Source organism: Vespa crabro, chromosome 3 (genome assembly GCF_910589235.1).
Source record: "Vespa crabro chromosome 3, iyVesCrab1.2, whole genome shotgun sequence".
In the NCBI taxonomy this organism is placed as follows: Eukaryota; Metazoa; Arthropoda; class Insecta; order Hymenoptera; family Vespidae; genus Vespa; species Vespa crabro.
The window spans coordinates 10,610,161-10,635,233 of NC_060957.1; the positions used below are offsets into that span (position 1 = coordinate 10,610,161).

Sequence of the window (25,073 nt, forward strand, 5' to 3'; positions counted from 1 at the left end):
ATTATATTTTTAATATACTATTTTTTTATAAGTGTAATTCAAATTTAAATAATATATCCACAAATATTCGTATGGATATAAATTTCCAGTAAGACTATTAAACTAGACATTAGAGCACTCTGGATCAACATAATATACTACTTTTTCGTGATAACACGGTAACCAACATATTAAGAACCAATCGAATGTACTTATACGTAATGTATAAATTTGAAATATTGTTGTAAATGAACAGTAACTCAGAATTATATTTTTTGACAATTATCACATTTTTTTTTTATATTAAAAGTGATTTTATTAGTAATCTTATGTGTTACTATATGAATAATTAATTGATAATAAAAGTTTACAAAAACTAATGGTTACGAATGATCTTTGTAATAGACTCAGTGTTTTGTATAATTTTTTATGATACTTCAATTTATCTTATGTTTACCTATGATAAGGGAATATCAAATATTATTAATTTACTGATTTTAATGGTAAGTATATTTATGAAGAATCTACTATTTACTGGCAAGTAATTTTTTCTTTATTCCTTGTATGCATATTTCTAACCATAAAATATAATTATGTGAATGCTCAAATATTGTTTCATGAAAGCAATACTTGGAGTATCAATGTTACTCTAATAGCTCTGTTATTAATAATGAGTTTTCTTTTTTTTCTTTTTTTTTTTCTTTTTTTTCAGTTGATAGTATCATTTTGATCCAATTTCAGAGATTTGTAAATATGGGCAATCCAATGAATAACTTCGATTGGGCACACAGATTGCAATGCCCTCCGACTGCATGTACAGATCCTATAAAGAAAACGTTTGTTCAACATTTTTATTTAAATTAAAAATGAAATGTAGAATGAAATAATTTTACTAAGAAACAATACTTTTTGTAGATTATGTAAAGGAATATTAGAATTATTATGGTCTGAAATAGGTAATGCAACATTTACCAGTAAGGATGTAAGAGAAATAAGAAAAAATATATTATTGTACAAATTAAGACATAAAAAAAAAGATGCTACTATCGAATGCATACAAGACATTTCATATTTAAAAGCAGAAAGAAATAGGCTTAAGATTGTTTCTTCGTCGTTGAAAGAAGAATACGAGCAACAAGATTTGTTGGTTCGTCAAAGAGGTATGACATATGTAAAATCTTTCATTATTTATTAAATTAAATAATTTTTATATAAAATTTAACAATTACAGTGAAACATTTGAAAAATATTAAATCAAAGTATTCATTGGCAAAAATTAAAAAAACATTATTGAAAATAAAACATAGCGAAGTATGTACTCAACTCAATGATGGTAAAAATATGAGACTTATATGCCAAAATTTAATGCCGCAAACATCAGAAGAATTAGATCAAAATATGTTAAAGGAAAGCTTAGATATAGTAACTACACTTTGTTTTGGCGCAACCAAAAGAGAGGTGTGTATTGTAATATTAAAAAAAAAAAAAAAAAAAAAAAAACAAACAAACAAACAAACAAACAAACAAACAAACATGTATTATAATAAATATTAATAAATTAATAACGTATTAGGTGAAAAGTAAGATATCAAATTTACTTGGTCATATTAAAGTCTCTACGTTATGGGCTCAATTATATCAAGGACTGTGCCAAGATGTAGAAAATTTATTGAAATTGAGAACTTTAATTACTCCAGAAAATATGGACGATCCTGAAACAGAAGATACAGATAAAAATGGAGAAGATATTGATATTGGTATTGCCAAATTATGTGGAAAAAATATTTACACAATTTCAAGAAAATTATTTTTTGATATAAAAGCAAAAAAATGTGAAGATGATGTTATGAAATATATTACAAATATCGAGGTAAATTATTGTTTTATATTCAATTTAAACAGACTCATAAACTCTCGTACATATTACATGTGATTTTATATTTTAAAGACAAGTACTGAAAATCATATTGATCTCAGCGAGTGGTTAACTTTGGCATTAGAAGTGAAAAAATTGGAAACAGAGGAAAGAGTATTGCAAAATGAAATTAAAATGATCCAATCGGAGTACAACGATATTAATTTACCAACATTAGAACTTCAAAAATTATTATCGGAGATTCATACGATTGACTCGGAAATAGTAAGTTATATTAAAACTAATTAATTATAGAAAAAGAATGTCAAAGAATTACATATAAACATATCATAATAATAAGTTTATTAAAGGAAAAATGTGTTGAAAATATACAACGATCGTTACAACTGTTAAAATCTGCTGAGTGCATCATAACAAGAATAAAAAATAATGTGCAAACTGAATGTATGAATCTTCTAGCTCTACGAGTTAATAATAGTAACTTCGAATGGTTAAATAAGGATTTAACGACTGAATTGCATATATTTTATGATGTCTTAGATATCAGAGCATTAAAAAAAATAATACTCCATGGAGATATTCAATCCTTTAGGTGAGTACGATATCAAGTTTTGTATGTAAAGAATATTAAAAAAAAAAAAAAAAAAAAATTGTTTTTCCAGACATGAATCATGCTGCTTAAAGGAAGCGTCTGTTTTAATGAAAAATTTAAATGTTCCAAATATTATGCCATACTTCCCAATGATAAGAGCACCAATATATTATCTGATAGATTACTATAAAAATCTAATTACAAATAATGCTTATAAAAATGCCTTGACTCCATTAACAGATGAAGACAATGATTTACACGTTTTTATAGATAACGATACTACTAAAGATTACGATACTATGGAATTATTGACATTGTCACAACGTAACTGTAGTAAAGCACAGGAACAAATCGATGCGTTTAATGTTGCATTAAATGCTTGGTAATGTGTAACAATTATAAAATCTACGTAATTTATATATCCTTTTTTTTTTTGTATAAGATCATATAATAAATATTAAAAATTATTTTTTGTAGGAATAATCAAACCGTTCAAGAAGCTATGGCACTCGTAGATAAAACTGTAGATGATTTAACATTTACAGAATGGATGCAAAGATACACTTTATTATTATATATGATTGATAGCGCTAATAATAAGTGATATTATTATATTATTTATAAATCTATAATGCTATAAAACTGCCCTTTTTTAATTTTATTATTAATTATATTACTGAAACAGTACTATATTTTTTAATGTGAATAAATCATTAGAAAATAAAATATTAACATTGATATTATTATATCTTAATTTGTTCAATAACGTTATGTTAAATTATATATGAATGTTTAATATATATCAAATAAATTTAATCAATCGAATGTCGGTAATATTATTTTCTCTCAGGCAGATATCTACAGTAATCAAAGTCAACGAAAGTCGTTGACAGTACAATTCGTAAAATAAAATCTACGCGACATAAGGTAACTTCTAAAAATACTCCATATAGATGTAAGAACGATAAGTGACTTGTACTAGTCATAAATATTTCTGTATTACATATTTCATTTCTTTTTTCTTTTTTTTCTTTTGTTTTCTCTTTTTCTATATTTATACCAATCTATACTTATACTATTGATAATAATAAAATAAAATAAAAAAAGAAGAAAGTAAAATGAAAAGAGATTTCCTGATACCTCAGATCTTCAATTTATTTACATCATTCTTTACATCCTTTATTTTAAAAGTTTATAATGAAAGTTGAAAAATGAGTGCAAATGATGTGACTGATGACAGATGGTAAACACATGACATATTACCATATATGTGTATGTATGTATATATGTATGTATATACACATATATACATACATATATATATATATAATACAAAGATATAAACTCTTTTCTAACAATAAATATTTATATAGTTCACGTTTTGGCATTTCAAGTTTGCAACGATTATTCCAGGATTATCCACGTGTAACAAGTGTTGTGTTCATCTTGTAACCATAGAGATTCGAAAAACGATGTTCCTCTATCTATTAATGTAAACGTATATTCATATGTCGACTATGATGTGAGGGGATGAAATCCTAAAGTGGTCAAATATATATATATATATATATATATATCCTACACGTGTGATATATAGGTATTTAAGAGAATACGTTTAAATGATATATCTACATTCTTTCAACATATAAAAAGACTAACACGGTGACAATGTTGGCAGATATATGAGCGTGACCATGTATGCATAACATATAAGTATTCTTGAGCCACGCGGGGGTTAGTATATGTCACAGTATCGCCGCGGAAACGAGCGACGTGATATTCTAACGTATCCTCTGTCCTGTGTCAGGATAGTAAACGTGAAACAACAGTTTCGTGTTGTTTTGTCGATTGTTAAGAAAACCAATTCTTTATTCTTTTCTTTTTTTTTTCTTTTTCTTTTTCAAAATAAAAGAACCTCGAAAGAGAATTAATATAATATAAAACGGATGGATTGATAGATAGATAGATGGATAGATAAATATAAAAAGGCTTGATGAAAGTACCCTTGAACTTGTTACACATATATTTTATTAGATACTGTTCCATTTTTTTTCCTTTTTTTTTTTTTTATTTCTATCCGAACAATTTTACTGGACGATTCAATTATTTAATTATATCCTTCTTATGATTAAACAAATAATGATATAATACAATGTTATGGAGAAAGAGAACGAAAGTTTTGTCATTTAAAGAGAGAATAGAAGAATCTTTAAATAAAATGAAAATCGTTGAAACACGTGACATTTTGCATAGTGTGCGAAGAAACGACAGTGATTTTTTTTTCTTTTTTTTTTTTTCTTCTTTTAAATAATAAAACAAATCAGTTTATGAAATCATGGAGTATATGAAAAATGAAAAGATCGTAAAGTGGTAATAAATCGTTGGAAGAAGTGACTCTGGTTAAAAAAAAAAAAAACTTACTCTCGTAAGGTTTTAATAAAAATCAATTGCTTGCTGTATAGAACATATGCAAACTAAGGATAGGGGTGGTATGTGAGGGTGGGACGTAGTGGTGTAATGTAATAATATAAATTGCGAATAATAGGATATAGAATAAAAAGTCAAAATGATAGAAGGAAAAAAGAGAATGGTATGCAATCATTAATGTTGGACGATCGATGTGTCGTATCAAAAAAAAAAAAAAAAAAAGAAAAAAAGGAGAAAAAAAAAGAAAAAGAAAAAGAAGACAATCCAGAAAAGAAAAAGGACGAGAATATAATAAAAGAAATTAAAAAAAAAAGAGAAAGGTTTCCAAAATCAAATTAAATGGATTTCGATGTAACACGTATAAGGATTAAAGTGTTACCAGCGGAATGTTACCAAAGTTTCTTTGCCCTATGCGTTCGGCCAAGGCTAATACGATCATCCTAGTCGAGGCGGGGTCAGCGATAACTATAGACCAGACCGGTCTTTTACCATTCATAATTGAAGAATAGTCCAGGCAACGAGGTTGACCACACACAGTCCTAAGTGATCGGTTCTCTGATCGATTATTCTTCTTTTTTCTTTATTCTTCTTCTTCTTCTTATTCCTTTTAATTTTTATACGTTTGTTTTTCTTTTTTATTTTTTCTTTTTTCTCTTTTTCTTGTTTCTTCTCTTCCTTCTATTTTTTTTTTTTTTTTTTTTTTTTTTTTTTTTTTTTTTTTTTTTTTTTTTTTTTTTTTATGAAAATGTCATCAATTTATTATCGAACGATCATCATGATTTGAAGCTAATGTTAAAAGATTACGAATTAAAATATATAGAAGTACTTATATAACAATAAAATTTTATCAATGTTTAGATAAAAATTTGATCGAGTTGTTTTTAAAGGATTTCATTACTTCAACAAATATAAATTGAATCATGGACACCGGCCAAGTTCTTATTCCAATCATCGATCCTATAGAAATACATATGGATATTTTTAGAATGACTAACAATTATCCGGGATCAACAAGAATCTAAATACTTATCCATTATCATATACACACATACATATGTGTATATATATATATATATATATATGTGTGTGTATTCGTTTATATTGTCGTCGACCGATAAATAGTGTTCCTGACCTTTTCGATTAAAATGGGTGATAGTACACTTACGCTCGAAGACGAGACTCAGGTATATTTTTATTATAATTATAAATTTTCATCGATTTTCTATTTTCTTTACTCTTATCCCCTATTGATTTGAAAATATACATTGAAATTTGTCGCATCGACAAATCAACCAATTCTCCGTTTGTCTGTGTCTACGTGTGTGTATATATGTTTTGAAACATTTACGATTCTATATCTTATTTTTTTTTTCTTGCTTTCTTTTTTTTTTTTATTGTTGACGAAAATATAAAAGTAGTTAAGTCTAATATTTATTAAGACACGTAATTTTAAATGTTGACAATACGTACATATATACATACATACATACATACATATATACATACATACATACATACATACATACATACATACATACATACATACATACATACATACATACATACATACATACATACATACATACATACATACATACATACATACATATATACATACATACATACATACATACATACATACATACATACATACATATATACATACATACATACATACATATATACATACATATGTCGTTGATACGATAGACGGACCGAATACTTCATACTTTAGTATTTGCTAGGACAATTGAAGAACGTGAATGAAATATGTACTGGTTGCGTACCGATTATATATCAACTAGATCGTAAAGCACCTTACCGTGGATTGCAGAACGCTCACAGTAGAAGATCAAGCACCGTAGGTGACGCTCCGCAAAACGGTTCCGAGTCTAGCATTGGTGAATCACATTTGAGTGAGAATACAACATCGATTAAATCGATTGATGCATCGTCGATTACGTCGACGAAATCAACACCAGGTAAAAGTAACAGCAAATCGGGAAGCATTTCTTCGACTGCTTCATTGAGTAATCCAAAATCAACAACTGGGCATCATTCAAGTAGAGAAATCCTTTACGAGCCAGATAAGAACTGCATACTGCCATACCTTTCGATCGCAACGGAGAATCCATCGAAACCTGGGACGCCAAAAATTCCTAAAAAAACGTCCAAGACAAGTGTATACCCATCTGGGATCAATTTGACGGCACGTGATGCGTTTGGTAGGTTTTATCGTCTTCTTCGTAACTTTTTTCTTTTTTCTTTTTATATTCTTTTTTTATTTTTATTTTTTTGCATTCTTGTTCTCTCTCTCTCCTTTTTTTTTTTTTACATACATGAATGATACTCAGAGAGAATGAGTTATGTATTTGTTATTCGATCACGCGCGGAGTATTTATTGTCGAAATTTATTGTCAATATAAGTATTAATATTAGTTTCATTTATTTATTGATATTAAATATTAAAAAGAGTGTTGCCATAAATGGAATATATACACTATAACGTTTCATTATTTATTTATAAAAAAAAAAAAATAATAAATAATATCTGTTTGCAGTAAAACAATAATATTTCTGTTTGAATATATTTTCATATCTTTATTTTATTTTTATATTATATTTTTTCACGTTATATACATACATTTTATATTTTGATAGAAGATATCAAATATTTTTTTCAATATGAAATAGAACATAGCTCGTCATTTATTCATCGATATGGAATAGAAAACATTTTTAATAAGAAATGCTAATGATATTTATTCAAATATAAGTTATTAAATATTTCGACATTAATTATTGGCCAATTTGATAATTTATTAAAACTAGAGATCGTAATGATAAATCATTTATTAAGATTTTAAATGTTTCAAAAATGTGATTCATCGTGCATTTAATATATCTTCCTAACGTTTTCGTTTTTTTTTTTCTTTTTTTCTTTTTCTTTTTTGTGTATATGACATTACAAATTAATTCATTACTGACAATTAATTTCTTAAGATTTTTAATGTTTCCAAGATATGATTCAGACGCAATCAAGGTAACTTGTTAAAATGATTATCTTAAATTATTATAAATTAAAATATTAATTGATATTTAATTCATTGAGATTATAAATATTAAAAAAAGAAAATGACTACATTGTTTTAATGGTAAGCTAAATATTCATGGATAATTGGCATTAATTTATGCAAATTTTATTGAATAAAGTTTTCCAAATATTTTTTTTTCTCTCCTTTCTTTTATGACACTTTAAAGAATTAAAGTTATATGTTTCAATAATAAAAATGAAGTTCAATATCAAGAATATGCAAATAAATTTATTTGTATCTTTTATATATCAATATGAAAAGTATATTAAAAAGATAGATGAATATATTTATTTTTCTAAAAGATTGTTTCAACAATCAACCTGTCTGCAATATCTAATTAATTTCAAAATTATGCTAATTATGTTACATATCAAAGGACATAAAAAATATCAATTGAAAATTGATGACAATTATTAAATCATCAAATATATATATATATAAATTCATTTAAATTCATCTAATCGGATTGATCGATAAACAATCGATAAAAATTGATGATCAATATTTTCTTAAAATGCCAAGCACGAGAAAGTGACATGAACAATTTCAAACAAAATAGATACGTACTTACGCGCGTGATTAGTATGAATATCGCGTATCAATTGTCGTTTACTTGTACTACTTGAGATTTTAATCACATCGTAAATATGTAAGTAACGTGTCGTCTTGTCATATCCTTTGTCCTTTTGCGAAACAAATTATATTTTTTCTCAAGGAGATACAACATAAAAAAAATATTCTACCGTCTATTTATGTATGCGTGTGGGCGTACATACACACATACAAATCCTATAATCACAGCAACATATTTCCGTTTTACTACAAATGAAATCGATCGATTGCGTCAACATATGATTATATTTAATCCTTCGAACTAAAATAGTCGATCTTCAATATTCTACGCTAATAAAAAAATATTTTTCTTTAAATGTCGAATTAATGATGATTACTTATGTAACGATAAATGTTCACGGACATACCTCAAAGTATATATATATAGACATTATATAAAGATTATGAGTTACATAAAATAAAAACAAAAAAAAAAAAAAAAGATAAAAAGAGAAACAATATATTGATCAAAAGATTAGCATGAGATTTTTATCAAACAATGAATACGGACTTACTTTAGTTAGAAAGGAAGAAATATATCGGAAATGAGAAAGAAGGAGAGAAAGAAAAACAAAAAGTCTATTTCTTTTTATTCTTTCATCATTAAGTTCGATATCCACGTATGTGTGCATATATATAAATATATATATATATCCAGTTTACGTACACGAACGTGTAAAGAAATAATCTAATTATGTACATATGTCGTCGGATATACATTCGATTCGGGAAGACACCTGTCTTCGGTTAAAATAAAGCTATATACGTCGGTTATATGCCGATCAATATACATGTGAATGTCAGTATGTCACGAATCATTGCATTGTTAATAATGCAATGTTAGACCTCGACACATAGTCATAAAATGAGGAAAACCGAACGACAATTGTAAATGTCTTGTCCTTTCTCTATCCTTATTATTTTTATTGATAAATTCTAATCCAATATTGACACCTTTCGAATGATACGTTGTGAATGATATATTGTGAATGAATTTTTTTTCCGAAGAAATTAAAGAAGAAAGAAGAAAGAAATAGGGGGAGGGTGGAAGAAAAAAGAAAATGAAAAGAAAAAGAGAAAAATGTACAAACGTTCTCACGTTCGTAAAATTTCTCTTTTTTCCTTTCTTTCTTTTTCAATTTTTTCTTTTTTAAATAACCATTGGCATAGGCATTGCTAAATTGTAGTTACTCTATTTACATTCAACAGGTTGTGCAAATGTGTATACCGTTGGTAGTTCCAGTGATTGCACGAAACTGCATTGAATGATTTTATCGTATTGATCTCGTCTGATAGTTGTTAGTGTAATTACACGTTTATGACTTCTCATTATATGGACGAAGCATTGAAAGATTTCTATAATATTTTTTTTTCACTTTTGTTTTTGACTTCTACGATTAATTCTCTCTCTCTCTCACTTTCTTTTTTCTTTTTTTTTTTTTTATTTTTTTTAATTCTTTGCTTTCAATATCCCTCGTGATTCCTTTAATCTTCCTTAAATCTACATTCTTTCCGCACTTTCTTTAACCTTGAAATGACATTTGTGAAAATGTATAGATCACTGGATTATCCAATGATTGCATGAAACTACATTAAAGTATTATTTTATCACAGATATCTCGCCCGATAATTGTTATTGTATGTAAATTCCTTTTATAAATAATTACAAGGAATTGAATTTTTATTTTTCTGTCTTTTGATTGTTATGATCGAATTTTTTATAAGATTGAAAATTTCCTCTAATCTGTTTATAATTGATATAAAAAACAATTTTGCTTCTGAATAATCTAAACAAACTTTGAGAATAAGTATTATATATATATATATTATACTTATTATATAATGATAATGATATATATATATATATATATATATATATATATATATCATTATCATTATCAACTGTTACCAACCATTATCAATCATTTATTATTATTATATCGTTTTTCATTATTATAGTTTATAAATTTTATATATATATATATATCGTTTTATCTGGTTAAAGGTCCTAAACTTACGGCCCCAGGATCACCGGAAAGTAGTCCATCGTTACCGAATACGCCATTACCTACAGATTTCGATGAAACCGCAAAGGAATGTTTATCTCGTAAAGGATCATCGGTCGAAAATGAAATTACTTCGGATACATTATACTTTCGGTAAGTTCGACAATTGTTCAAATTTAAAAAAATTATTTCTATACGTATGCGTTTCTTTGTGAAATCAAAATAAAAAAAAAAAATATATATATATATACATTTTTTATTATTATATATGTATACATTTTATTATTATTATTATTATTATTATATATATATATATTTAATAATGTTTACCAGAGAAAAGAGAGCTTTCTCTTACGTACGATTTAAAAAAGATAAAAAGAAGAAATAAAAAAGAAAGAAAAAGAAAGAATTAAAAAAAAAAAAGAAAGAAAAATTTGGAAAGATAGTAAAATAAATTAAAAATAAAATACAAATAAGAATAAAAATAAAAAAGGATCGTCGATTGTTATCTCAGAATTATCGTTCTCGTATCAGCACGCGAGTTTTAATAAGCGTAGAAAAAATAGAAAAGTCCTTTTTATCCATTTCATTTATATTTTTAGCCAAGAATTATTAAATAATTACTGAGATATATGCTACTTCGTAAAACAGAGCGTGTCAAAGGTTGAACTAATTTACTGATTTATGTCTACGAAGTCATGAAGAACTATCTCTTTCTATCTATATAACGTGTGATGATAGAATATATTGGCGATAACAATATATCGTAAAAAAAGAAAAAAAGAGAGAGAGAGACAGAGACAGAAAGAGAGAGAAAAAGAAAGAAAGAGAGTCAACAACAATCTGAAAATGGAACTCTCTTTCTCTCTCTCTCTCTCTCTCTCTCTCTCTCTCTCTCTCTCTCTCTCTCTCTGAAATTAATTTTCATCTTAATAATACCATTAAATGGCTCAAGAACAATTTCTTAAGGAAATAAACTAACGTCGTAAGATTTTTATCGTCTTTTCAGTGATGGCCGAAGGCGAATCGATATGGTGCTCGTTTATCAGGAAGAAAACGAGGGTGTCATGACGGAATTGGAAACAAGACGAAGAGAACAGAGACGTATATTTCAACAAAATCTTTTAACGGAAGGCTTGCAACTCGAATTAGAACCAAAAGAAAATTCGTTCGATGGTAAAACATTTTTCCTCAAACTTCATATACCCTGGAAAATAAAAGTACAATATGCTGAAGTTATGAATTTGAAATTGCCAACAAAAAGATTTATCACTATATCGGTTAAAGCATGGGTGAGTAAAGAATATGAATTTATTATTATTTATTATTTATTTTCATCGAAATATTTCTTTTTCTATATCGTTATTGAACATTAATAGGGTACGGATGGTACAAAAGGTAGGCCAAAAATTTGGGAAAAATGGTTAAAGTGGACCAATTGGATACAAAAACTTCATCACTGGGATACCAATCGATATCCCGAAGAACCTAGTTTCTATGATAGTATTGATTCTGGTGATCGAGAGGAAAGGTAATTGATAATATCAACAGTTTAAAAAATATTTGATCGATTTCTACTAATCAATAAAATTATAAGATTCGTCGTAAAGGATCGAGATACCGCATATACGCCAGCACAGAGATCGTTAATAGTGATGCAAATATTGTTACGTACAAGGTACGACGAAATGCATGATAAAGTTGGGATTCGTAGACTTGTTGCAGACGGTACTTATCTCGATTGTTATCATTTGCACGAAGGACCATACAACAAGCCAGAAGATAACGGTGAAATTTTAGATAGACATTTGCTTTATTTGATATGGGCTAATCCAAAACAATGGTAAGAAATCTCAAAGTAATAAGATAAATATATAGATATTGGTTTGTTGAGAATAATTAATCTATGACTCTTTATATTTAGGTTTAAGAAACAACCATTGTGGTTGATAAGACGATACTTCGGTGAGAAAGTAGCATTATATTTCGCTTGGCTTGGTTTCTATACGGAATGTTTGGTTGCACCAGCTGTGGTTGGTCTTTTATGTTTTATATATGGCCTAGGAAGTATGGAAGGAGCGGACAACGTGCCTAGCAAAGAAATATGTGATGATAAGATTGCCGGTAAATTTGTAATTATAAATAACGCAAATACCTAAATCTTTCTCTCTCTCTCTCTCTTTCTCTCTCTCTCTCTCTCTCTCTCTCTCTCTCTCTCTCTCTCTTCTATCTCTGTCTCTCTCACACGCCTACACAGATACAGACATGTATAATATTCTTTAATATCACATATATTTTCTTAATCCTTTAGGAAATATTACATTATGTCCGCTCTGTGACAAAGCTTGTGGTTATCAAAAACTCGGCGATTCTTGTATATTTTCTAAGCTAACATATCTTTTTGATAATCCTGCGACCGTTTTCTTCGCCATTTTTATGTCATTTTGGGGTAAAACTTTATATTAATTCATGATCATATTTATATATCAATTATATTTATTGTAATATTATTCTGGTAGCAACGACGTTCTTAGAATTATGGAAACGACGACAAGCTGTTATCGTTTGGGAATGGGATCTTCAAAGTGCTGAGGATGACGAGGAACCTAGGCCAGAATTTGAAACGTCAGTGAAAACATTTCGCATAAATCCAGTTACCAGAGAACGTGAGCCATATTTACCAGCATGGTCGAAAGCTATGCGATTTTGTGCTACCGGTTCTTTTGTATTTTTTATGGTAAAACCAATGAGCAATAATATCCTCTTTCTCTTTTCTTTTTTTTTTTTAAATGACAAATATTTATATTTATTCAAATTTTTTTTTATTTTTTTATTATTTTTTTTTTTATTTTTTTAGATATGCGTTGTCCTTGGTGCAGTACTAGGTACAATAATATATCGTATATCTCTCGTTTCCGTATTTTACGGTGGCGGTGGTTCTTTCTTACAAAAACACGCAAAGATATTCACTTCGATGACAGCAGCCTTGATCAATTTAGTGATAATCATGATACTTACACGTATATATCATCGATTGGCCAGATGGATGGTAAACATGGAAAATCCAAGAACTCAAACAGAATACGAATCTAGTTATACGTTCAAAATATTTCTTTTTGAATTCGTTAATTTTTATTCTTCGCTAATTTACATTGCATTCTTCAAGGTACATCTAAAAATAAGATCATCATGAAACATTATATATCTATACCTAATCAAATTCGTTTTCTACTTCTTTAATATTCTTTTTTTCTTTTTTTTTTTTTTTTTTGTTAATGTTAATCAGGGAAGATTTTTTGTACATCCTGGCGATCAAGACGCTAGATCGTCCGAATTCTTTCGTATAAAGACAGATGTCTGTGATCCAGCTGGTTGTCTCTCTGAAGTATGCATTCAGTTAGCTATTATAATGATTGGGAAACAGTGTTTCAATAATTTCGTTGAGATTTTATCCCCAAAATTTTTGAATTGGTGGCGCAAAAGAACTCAAGTTGCTGCTACGAAGGATCATGACAGACAATATACATCTTGGGAAAGAGATTATCAATTACAGGATCCTGGAAGACTCGCACTTTTTGATGAGTATTTAGAAATGAGTATGTATTTTTTTTCTTTACATTATCTTTATGTAATATATATAAATAATTTATTGATAATATTATATATATATACATAATTTTTAGTTCTTCAATATGGTTTCGTAACTCTCTTCGTAGCAGCATTTCCATTAGCACCATTATTCGCATTATTAAATAATATCGCGGAAATAAGATTGGATGCTTATAAAATGGTGAAAGAATCACGAAGACCTTTAGCAGAAAGAGTGGCAGATATTGGTGCTTGGTATGGTATTCTCCGTGGTGTCACATACGTTGCTGTTGTATCAAACGTACGTTATTTTATATAATTAATTTAATATAAAAAAAAAAAAATTGTATTTTTATATAAGTCCGATAATTAAGAAATAAAATTATATAATGGCATAATGTTATTATAATGATATATTGTCTTATAGTAGTACACTGTCATATAATGTTATACTTTATTATGTAATGATATCATGTAATATACTAGCATACTAACAATTTTATAATTTTAATATTATAAAACGTTTTAACAGGCATTCGTCATAGCTTATACCTCAGATTTCATTCCACGAAGTGTCTATGCATTTGTTTATTCTCCAACAGAAGATTTGGTCGGTTATATTGACAGCTCTCTGTCAGAATTTAATACTTCTGATTATCGTGACGACATGAAGAGTGATGCCAAAGAACATCCAGAAACATGCCAATACAGGGGATACAGAAATGGACCCGATCACAAATTAGATCCTTACGGATTAAGCCCACAATATTGGCATGTTTTTGCAGCACGATTAGCATTCGTAGTTGTTTTCGAACATGTTGTAAGTCTTAAAGAAGATTGATTTATTATAATTTTAAATTATTTGAAAAAATTATTATCATCATTATTATACAATAGGTTTTTGCATTGACTGGGATAATGAGTTATGTTATACCAGCTGTACCGCGTGCCTTAGCGACACAACTTCAACGAGAACGTTTGCTAGCACAAGAGGCTAAATATGAAAAGGGATTAAAGGGTAGAGAGGACGAGGAGGATATACTTTCTGTATTAAGAGAAGCTGGAAGTATAGGTAGACCTACTGGTGCTCCTGGTAGAACCAATTGGGCAAGACGTTTCAGTAAAATGAGTGATGGTTTGGATGCCCACGTTGAAGTTGGTTCGAGGGTACACAGATACAGTGACAGTTCCACTATGTGGGAGGTCACTTAAATTATTCAACACATTTCTTTTCTTTCTTAAAATATCATCGATCTCGTTCAATTGAAAATCTTATTTCAAGATGATTTATTGTAATGTATATTATTATGTTAACACTTGTATATACTATGTATAGTACCGCACATTTAAGATCAAAAAAGAGAACACCATCTTTCTTATCAGTATTTCTTTTTTTTTTTTTTCTTATCCATATCAACGCTTTTATTAAGCTATTATTGCATTTTTATTTTTGAATATAGCATCTATAAATTATAAATGCTTCCATCATATTTTATAATATTTTCTTGCACTTATATAATATTGAGGAAGTGAACATTCGTAACTTCGAACATATATATATACAGTATGTGTATGTGTGTGTGTGTATGTATATAAACAATCAATTTATCGATCGATATAACTTCTGAATGTTTTCTGAAAATTAATGTTTTCATGATATCAGATAACGTGTCGATATATAAAGTAATATATTATTACACTTTTAGTATCAAATGAATGTATGAATGTAAAATACTAGGGACCAAATATCAATCGACCGATGTTTAATATAGTTAGATATTCGTGATCGAATCATCATCTATCTTCGAATTGTTAAAATTTTACGTAATTATTAGTAGACAGAACAAAAAAAAATATATATATATATATATTTTAATTTCGACTTAATTATACATGATAATTATACGAGGCTATCTAAATCCTAATAATTACGAAATAAAATTAGTGAACTATAAGGAATTTTTCAAGAAAATATTTTTAATAAAAAATAAAAAAGATATTTTTAAGGAATCGATTGATATAGTGATAAAGGAAGTACGTTAGAAAAAAATATGCTTATTACTTATTAAAATGCCGTGTCATATTGACACCTACCGAACAAATATGGCGTCGTATTTACAGCCAAGGAAGTTGAACAATTCCTTTCGCGCATGGGCAGAACAAACTTTGATATATTGTCAAAAAATATATTTATTTATCTATTTACATATTATCAGAAAATAGCATGTAATATAAAATTTAAGAATATTAAAGTCATCACAAAATTTTATCAAATGTAATTATATAGTTTCAGTAAAAATATATTATTTCATAGATAATATATTGTTCTTTATTTCCAAAAAGACATAAATACGCAAAATATGACTCGTTTTTCCCATTGATTCGTCTGATATCTTTATAACGAATTATTATTAATATTTCTAACGTAACTGTAAATAATGCAATAACAATAAAAAAGAACAATTAAACAATGATAGCTATATAATTTTTAAACAAATGCAGTATTGTTTAAATAAGTATAAAATAATCGAAATAATAAATGATTTTATAGCTTACGTGCTGAAAAGGCACTTTTTTTAAATAGGAAAAAGAACTGACGTTCTATTGATAACGATAAACATGTATGTAGATAATTATTTATCTATATATATATATATATATATATATATATATATATATATATATATACATAAAAATGTGTATATATTTATAATATATATCTAATCATGATAGAGTCGATTCAACCAAAAGGACATTTTTACGTATTTAATACTTTTATTAACCAGTAGATGGCCGTGTTGTAACGAAGATATGGCGACCTCGTAGCGACTGTTACGCCTCTTCCGGCAAGACAGATAACTAATACGCCTCGACGCCACTAAACGCATATACGGGAAACCAACCAAAGTAAATGATAACAAAAGACCCCAAAAATAGAGGAGACGAAAAAGACCCCGGGAATACAAAGAAAATCATTTATTCTTTCTTCAAATCTTTTAATGACCATAGGCATAGCTGCTTGAAATCATAATTCGATTGTACTTACTGTATATGATAAAGATGTGGCAACCTTGTCACGATTGTAACGCCTCCTTCGGCAAAACACATAACTAATACGCCTAGACGCCACCAAACGCACACGTGGGAAACCAATCAAGCAAAATAAAAAACAACAAAGATCCCAAAAAAAACAAAAGAAACGACAAAGACCCCGGGAATACAAGAGAAATCATTCATTCTTTTTTCGATTTTTCTACAGACCGCAGTATCTACCTGCTGGAAATCATAGACTGATTATATCTACTATATACCGAACAAAGCTACATAAACATATTACAATTATTACTTGATGTGCAAAGTTTCTTTCTACGTAGTGGATTGTCCACGATAAACCTACAAAGATAAATACAGTTGCACAAAGTGATCAGTGCTTCGCTCTATATTAAATGTCTTTTAAGTAAAAATCATAATGAACACGTTTAAAGTGACGATAATTCGGACTTGTTACAATTTTGTTGCATAGTTATACATCTTTCAAAATTATTATTCGCAACGTTCATTATTAATTTGATTATTAGAAAGAATAATATTAATAATATTAATAAAGAAAAAAAAAAAAAAAAGGAAAAAAAAGAAGAAAAAAATAAATAACAACAAAAGGAAGAAACAATGTCAATTCGTGATCCTGATAATCTAATGACCATGAACGATGAAAATTTCGATTATTTGTTTAAAATCGTTTTAATCGGTGATTGTGAAACAGGAAAAACTTCCGTCGTTCAAAGGTTTAGGTCTGGTATTTTCATTGAGAGACAAGGCACCACTATTGGTGTTGACTTTACAATAAAAACTGTCTTGATAGATGGTAAAAAAGTCAAGGTATTATAAATTAATTTATTCTGAAATTAATATTCTATTGAGCTCTAAATAAAAATATTGCTTGCTTTCAAACAAGATATATATGTTCTTAATATATTATAATATTCTATTGGGTTGGCAACTAAGTGATTGCTGATTTTGTCGTTTCCTTCTTATTTGAAATCCGCAATCACTTAGTTGCCAACCCAATATAATAAATATATTTTAAAGTGAATAGTGATGAATAAAGATCTATTTTTTTTTATAGTTACAAATATGGGATACAGCAGGACATGAGAGATTCCGTACAATTACTCAAAGTTATTATAGATCTGCAGATGGTGTAATTATAGGTTTGTATTATATATTGTTATAATATATATTTAGTGTGTGTGTGTGTGTGTGTGTGTGTGTGTGTGTGTGTGTGTGTGTGTGTGTGTGTGTGTGTGTGTGTGTGTACTATTATTAGATATTTTTAGAAAAATATCTTTTTTAGTCTATGATATCACCAATCGATCTACAATTTTAAGTATACAACGTTGGGTGGAAGAAGTAAGAAGGTACACATCTTCTCATGTGTTACTCCTTTTAATTGGTAATATTAAAATAATTTCTATTAATATATATGCATTAGATAATGATTGATAGTTTTTAATAGAAAGTTTGGACTACAGGTAATAAATGTGATTTAGAAGATTTGCGTCAAGTTAAAAAAAGTGAAGCAGAAGCATTATGTAAATATCTTCCAGAAGTTTTACAAGTAATAGAAACGTCGGCCAAAGAAAATACTAATATAGACGCTATTTTTTTTTGTTTGGCATCTGAACTCAAGGTAATTAAAAATTTGGATATCGATTGAAATAATAATGATGTTATAACTATGATATAAATCCAACGTTATATGTAATAGTTTATCTTCTCGATTATTATTTATGGTCTTTTATTTATTTATTTTTTTTTTCCAGAGGCGACATGATAATCGCCAAATAAGTGATAATGAGGATGTTATAAAACTTGGAGTAGGAAAAGAATTATCTTCTTGCACAGGTTGTTCATATAAAATATTTTAAAATGTTCATTCTAATAATAGATTGACTTAGATATTTAACAATTCTAACGAGAACAAATATAAGATAATTACATAACATAATAACATTCGATTATAAAAAACAAAATTCTGAGAAGCAAATGCTTAAGCGGATTTTATATTTATTACTTATCTTAAAATATAGAAAGATCGTGAAATTTTAAATTTTAATAATACCTTGATAAAGTAATAATATGTAAATATAATTCTGTTTTATATCTATAGTTATTGAACATTCAACGAATGTTATACTTAATACTGTAGTGACCTGAACAAGTTTTGTATATTATTCAGTGCCTTATCAATATTGTATATATACATACAAAGTATTTATATAATATACATAAAAACTTGTGTTCAATATGAGAATAATTTTGAATGAAGAAATAAGAAAAACGAGAAAGTATTAAGTATCTTGCACAATATAGAATTCCTTAAAAAGTAATAGTAGAATAATTAATTAAAACCAAATTATTTATAGAAGATCATAAATATTTTTGATAGTCTTTTACCTCAGGTTTTAAAAATGAATCGACCAAAATTTACATATTTATTCATTATTATGCTAGTTCAAAGAGTGCTCGTGTATATAAATATATAAACGTAAACAGTTACATTAGTTTAAATTTGATTTGATTTGAATTGAATTTGAATCTCAGAAAAAAAAAGAATGAATCATATATAAATATATATATGAAAACTTTTTATATCTATAGGCATTTTTTTTGAAACTTATAAAATTTAGTAATGCCTTTTTTGGCTACAGATCTGTTCATATAGAAAATAAGAATCTTTATTGATTATGAAGTAGCGCATAATAATATATACTATTTTATTATACTTATTTTATTATATTGTGTTGATATATATTTTATTGTTTTTTTTGTGTATTTTAAAGTAAAAATGAAATTGTTGTTATATAAAACATAAAACTTATAATATAATAATGATATAATTTTGACTCTTATACCTATTACAATAATTACAAACATATAATTATATGCTCTCTAATCTTTTAGTTTTTATTCTGAAGTATTCAATTCAACAGTTTAATTGTTTATATTTAATTATTCAATGTTATAAAGAAGATTAAAATAAAATAAAATGTACAAAAGTATGAAATATACAATATCTTTATAAAATAAGATTTTAAATATCAAATCATCTATGCATGAGATTCTATAGTACAAAAGATAGTTTCTCTGTATAATATTTATCGTTTAATGATACATAATTTTCTTTCATAGGTACAGCCATTTTTTATAAATTAAATGTTCTTTATCTACAAATAATAATAATAATTATTATTATATATATAACGTTTTTTATTCCATTTCTAATACTTGTTCATAAAATTTTATTGTAATTTGTTAACTACAGATTAAAGAAGAGGTAGAAGAGCATAGTCGGTGAATTTATATAAAAACTCAATGATATTTTATCACTTAAAAAATATTCAAACAAAATTCATGTTTATAACCACTTCTTTACGTATTATTATAATAACAAGTATATATTATATATTTTGGTATAATGTACTTATAAAGTATAGGAAGTTGTGATTCAAGTCTATTAGCTTTTTATAAGGCACTTTTATAAAGAATATGTATTACATATGACATGCGCAATTGATAAACAAAACATTTAGTTTATTTCAGCATGATCAATAATTGCAGTAGAAATTATAGTTAGTTGAAATTAATAATGCTATTATTGTAGTTTTTAAGTAATGAATAGTCAACAAAGTTTCTAATATGTATGATACTTAAGTATTATTACCTAGAGGTGACTTAAAATCAAATCGTTTTTTTTTTTATTTTTTTATTTTATTTTTTTTTCTTTTCTTTTATTTTCTTTTCTTTTCTTTTTTTTTTTTTTATAAAAATTTTCTTTTAATTTTTCCTTTCCACGTTAAGAAATTAAATATTTAAAATATATAATTTTATTTTAAATTATTTCAAAATGTATATTATAGTTTATATTAATATTAAATATGTGATGTGTTTCCAAAATATTTTTTTCGGTGAATTAAGGTCTTTGCCTTTTTTAAAAAGAAATAAATTGACAATCTGAAATAATACTTCATAACATTTGAAGCAATTACCAGTAATTATGTCTTTTATATTTACATTATACATATTTATAAAATGTTTTCTCTAAAGAATTATCTATAATATTTATTTGTTATATATTAAAAAAGATTGGTACAAATCCTTGATACAAAATACTTGAATATATATATACATTGTGCTACAATATATCTCATTGGATAAGCTTCAAGTATTTTATTTTATTAAATGAAATTAACTACAATAGATTATGTGTATAGAAAACTATTGGCTATTTTGTATTTTTTCATAAGTTCTTCGATATTTATCATCTACCTGTATAAGATAATAAGTTCCAGGAAACATATTGCTGATACTAGTTTTCGGTTCATAGGGCGCACTGTGATAATTTTTTTCTCTTGATTCTAATATACTAGTAAAATCTGCTGGAGTTACCTTTTGCCGTGCTTCTAATTGAGATTTAACATAAACTAATGATGAAATAATTTTCATTAAGCTAGATTCATTTTTCACATCTTTTGTTATTGTTAACGAATACATACTCGAGCATAAACCTGAACCATATGAAAATACAGCTACTTTATTGCCTGCTAGTTCATTTATTGGTTTAGATATAAGTAAAGACACTAATCCAGAATAAACGGATGCTGTATACATATTTCCAACTTGATTTGCTAAAAATAAACTAGGTTCTGTTTTTTGCATAAAATCTGCTTTGCTCAATGTTACAAATGCCTTTTCAATGTCTTTATCAAAATAAGTATTCTCTAGCTTAACATCATGAAATTTTTCTAACTCTTTGTATTTTTCAGAAAATTCTGTTTTGGATGTATTTAAAAAATCAACAAAAGCTAACCTGGCAAATGATTTTTGTACAAGTTTACAATATGGAGAGTGAAATAAGATTGCATCAAAGCTACTTAGGGTAACAATTTCATCAGATCTTTTTCCTTTAACCTTTTGATTATACAATTGATAACAACTATCTAAAGCATTGAGATAGCATTTAATAGATAATTTTCCATCTACATATGGATATTCGGAACGTAAATCAGGTTTATAAAAATCATAAGCATGTTGCATATATGATGCACGAAGTCCACGATCCAATACAATAGGAGCCTCCGGACCTATTATCATAGCTATTGCCCCTGCTCCACCGGTAGGTCTTGCACTACCAGGAGAATAAACAGCACTATCAGCTGCAACAACTAATGCTAATCTTCCATCCCAGGCACTACTTTCTACCCAAGAGATAGCATTGAATAAAGCCGCTGTACCACCATAACATGCGTTAGTACAATCCACACCTTCGATATCAGTATAGCCAAATGGTTCAAATAATTGCATAAGAACAGACTTTACCGATTTGCTCTTATCTATAATTGTTTCTGTTCCCACTTCCAATCTACCGATTTCTTTAGGTTCAATGTTGTATCTATCCAATAATCTATGGACGACTGTTAAACATAAAGAATTTATATCTTCTCTGTCATTACAAAATCCCATTTTGGATTGTCCCAGTCCTATAGTATATTTCCCTGCCGATACACCATCGTAAATCTCCAAATCGGTTTGATCCACATATTGAGCTGGGAAATAAACTTCAATGGCTCTGATACCGACGTCATTTGGCCACATTTTGAATTTTTTCAAGAATAATATCTCCAAAGTTTAAAACCTCTCTCTCTTTCTCTCTCTCTCTCTCTCTCTCTCTCTTTCTTTCTCTTTCTCTTTCTCTCTTATATTAAATCTCAAATCTAATAAAATATTTAATATTCTTTGATGATATTGCACATATACAAGAAGTCTTGGAAACAACTTATCACGGTTTTAGTAGTATTAGATCGAAAAAAGAAAAGTAGATTTTATTAATTTATTCCTTAGACTTTTTATATAACACTTGCCAAATGGGACACTTTCTTCTTCAAATCAATCAGGTGACTTTCGAATGGTATCCTTTTCTTGAAAATGATATTACAATTCTGGTCTCTCAATATATTCGATGATTTCTCGATGAAGATTATGATAAAACTCGATGTTTAATAAAACTTGTTAAAACGAACTATCGTAAATTTTACTAAACGAAAGTTGACTGACTGACTGACTGACTGACTGACAGACTGGTTGGTTGCTTGGCTGCGCTTGGCTGAGACGAAGAATTTAGGTTAGAAGTGAAACTTTGACTATAAATGAAAATGTACAATCGTTTGTTGGCAGGAATTTTTAACCGTGCCGTTATGAAGAATGATACGATGCTCACCGATTGAAATAATCGAACATATACGAACAATATTATTCACCGTTCAAACAGCTCTTGTCTCTACGAAATTTCACGAGGGAATAAGCTCCTCAATAACGAATTGACGATTATGTTCTTTCACGAAGACTACGTGGCTCTAATCAACCATTCCAAAGTGGGGGGGAAAACTACACAATCTCATTTTGTTTTTTTTCCTTTTTTCTTTTTCCTTTTTTCTTTTATTCCTTCCTTTTGTTAATACTTTTCTTTGTATTTTTATCTTTTAAATTATATTTTTCAATAGAAACATTTTCCGCGCGTTTCAACCACGTGACCTCCATCTATATATATGTATGTATTATATAAACATACACACATCATAGATACATACATACATATATCTATATTGCGCACTTTCTTCTTCTCTAACTTTCTTGTGCAATCGTCGATTTATATTGGCTTATGACTTTTAATCATTTATGCAATAAACATGAAGATTAGAAATCTTTCGTCTTCAACTAAATTATTTACTTTCATATTTGTTCTTTATTCGATGAATTATTATTAAAAAAAAAAAAACAAAAAAAAAAAAAAACAAAAAAAAAATTCAACAGAAAATACGATTGTAATAATAAACTTTTACGATCGTTTAAAATCACTATTATACCGTTTAAAATATTAAGAAAATATTTTTCATAAAATATATTACAAAAATTCTTTCGAAAACACATTCTTATCTGATAAAAATAAATTAGGCTTTTTTTTTTTTTTTATTTGTCGATACTTTATGACTCCTATGTTTATATTAAAATTCAATAGATTTTTCTTTTCCTTACTAATAAATTAAAATAATTACGTGTTAAATAAATATGAGAACAGATAAAAACTATATATATATATATATATATGTATATATATATATAATATATATAATATATAATATATATAATATATAATAAGAATATATATATAGAATATATATATTCTTATTCGTTTGTATTTCTTTTTTCCTTTTTCTTTTAAGATTAATTCTGATAATTATTAATTATTAGTTCGCGTGCACGCTCATGTATGTACGTGTGTGTGTATATATATATATAAATAGTAAATAAATACATGGACTTTGAGAAGTAACATAAAATATTTAGAATTTCTAAGGTCATATATGTACGTTTTCAAATAGACATATTTATATGCACTTTTCATATTTATGAGAAATATATAAATTATTTATTATATGGAATTATGTAAATATATACAGGCTATTCAATACAGTAGAAACTTTTGTCATGAAGGATTTGATATTTTTTTAAAATTTATATTATAAGTTATATATATATATATATATATATACAATTTATAATTAAATATTATTTATATATATATTTCGCCTTAAATATATTTCTCAAATGAAAATAAAAAAAAAATAGTCAAATAGATCAGGACTAACCAATTATGTCGTTTTATTCTCTTTCTTGTAAGCTTATCATCTTTTAACATTTATTAGCAATTTTATTTAAAGATAATTGTCGATCGATCAATGAAAAATATCGTACGAATCGTAAGTTAAAGATATTTATATAGGAAATATTAAGAAAACATTTGTAAATATTTCAAAAATTTTTCATAAATATTAATAAAT

At 27.0% G+C, this 25,073-nt stretch overlaps 4 protein-coding genes across 10 annotated transcripts; 3 read left to right on the forward strand and 1 right to left on the reverse strand.

The window, feature by feature from the left end:
* Nucleotides 1–88: 88 nt before the first annotated feature.
* On the forward strand, nt 89–3,125 carry LOC124422421. Of its 2 annotated transcripts, none has more exons than XM_046958811.1 (9): nt 89–482; nt 721–815; nt 895–1,139; nt 1,211–1,437; nt 1,553–1,849; nt 1,928–2,119; nt 2,206–2,447; nt 2,518–2,829; nt 2,925–3,125. In XM_046958811.1, exons 1-9 carry the CDS (start codon nt 369–371, stop codon nt 3,049–3,051), a joined length of 1,851 nt encoding a protein of 616 aa, XP_046814767.1. In that variant the 5' UTR covers nt 89–368; the 3' UTR covers nt 3,052–3,125. The 2 variants fall into 2 exon arrangements, with proteins under 2 accessions (XP_046814767.1, XP_046814768.1); XM_046958812.1 differs by having other exon boundaries at nt 360–482; nt 692–815.
* A 1,062-nt stretch (nt 3,126–4,187) lies between these two features.
* Nucleotides 4,188–15,554, forward strand: LOC124422767 (anoctamin-4). Of its 5 annotated transcripts, none has more exons than XM_046959645.1 (15): nt 4,188–5,396; nt 5,733–6,058; nt 6,709–7,099; nt 10,587–10,740; nt 11,597–11,879; nt 11,967–12,118; nt 12,185–12,430; nt 12,512–12,711; nt 12,899–13,036; nt 13,107–13,324; nt 13,445–13,753; nt 13,874–14,183; nt 14,271–14,476; nt 14,708–14,995; nt 15,073–15,554. In XM_046959645.1, the coding sequence occupies exons 2-15, from the start codon at nt 6,020–6,022 to the stop codon at nt 15,385–15,387; spliced, it is 3,249 nt and encodes a 1,082-aa protein (XP_046815601.1). In that variant the 5' UTR covers nt 4,188–5,396; nt 5,733–6,019; the 3' UTR covers nt 15,388–15,554. The 5 variants fall into 5 exon arrangements, with proteins under 5 accessions (XP_046815601.1, XP_046815603.1, XP_046815604.1 ...); XM_046959647.1 differs by having other exon boundaries at nt 5,762–6,058; XM_046959648.1 differs by having other exon boundaries at nt 4,188–5,037.
* A 1,528-nt stretch (nt 15,555–17,082) lies between these two features.
* Nucleotides 17,083–19,694, forward strand: LOC124422740 (ras-related protein Rab-43). Its single transcript, XM_046959597.1, has 5 exons — nt 17,083–18,054; nt 18,302–18,386; nt 18,530–18,628; nt 18,708–18,865; nt 18,999–19,694. The coding sequence occupies exons 1-5, from the start codon at nt 17,845–17,847 to the stop codon at nt 19,101–19,103; spliced, it is 657 nt and encodes a 218-aa protein (XP_046815553.1). The 5' UTR covers nt 17,083–17,844; the 3' UTR covers nt 19,104–19,694.
* A 1,696-nt stretch (nt 19,695–21,390) lies between these two features.
* On the reverse strand, nt 21,391–23,911 carry LOC124422739 (hydroxymethylglutaryl-CoA synthase 1). 2 transcript variants are annotated; one of them, XM_046959594.1, is made up of 2 exons: nt 23,453–23,911; nt 21,391–23,338 (listed from the first exon to the last, which is right to left on the reverse strand). In XM_046959594.1, exon 2 carries the CDS (start codon nt 22,828–22,830, stop codon nt 21,454–21,456), a length of 1,377 nt encoding a protein of 458 aa, XP_046815550.1. In that variant the 5' UTR covers nt 22,831–23,338; nt 23,453–23,911; the 3' UTR covers nt 21,391–21,453. The 2 variants fall into 2 exon arrangements, with proteins under 2 accessions (XP_046815550.1, XP_046815551.1); XM_046959595.1 differs by having other exon boundaries at nt 21,391–23,375.
* Nucleotides 23,912–25,073: the final 1,162 nt, after the last annotated feature.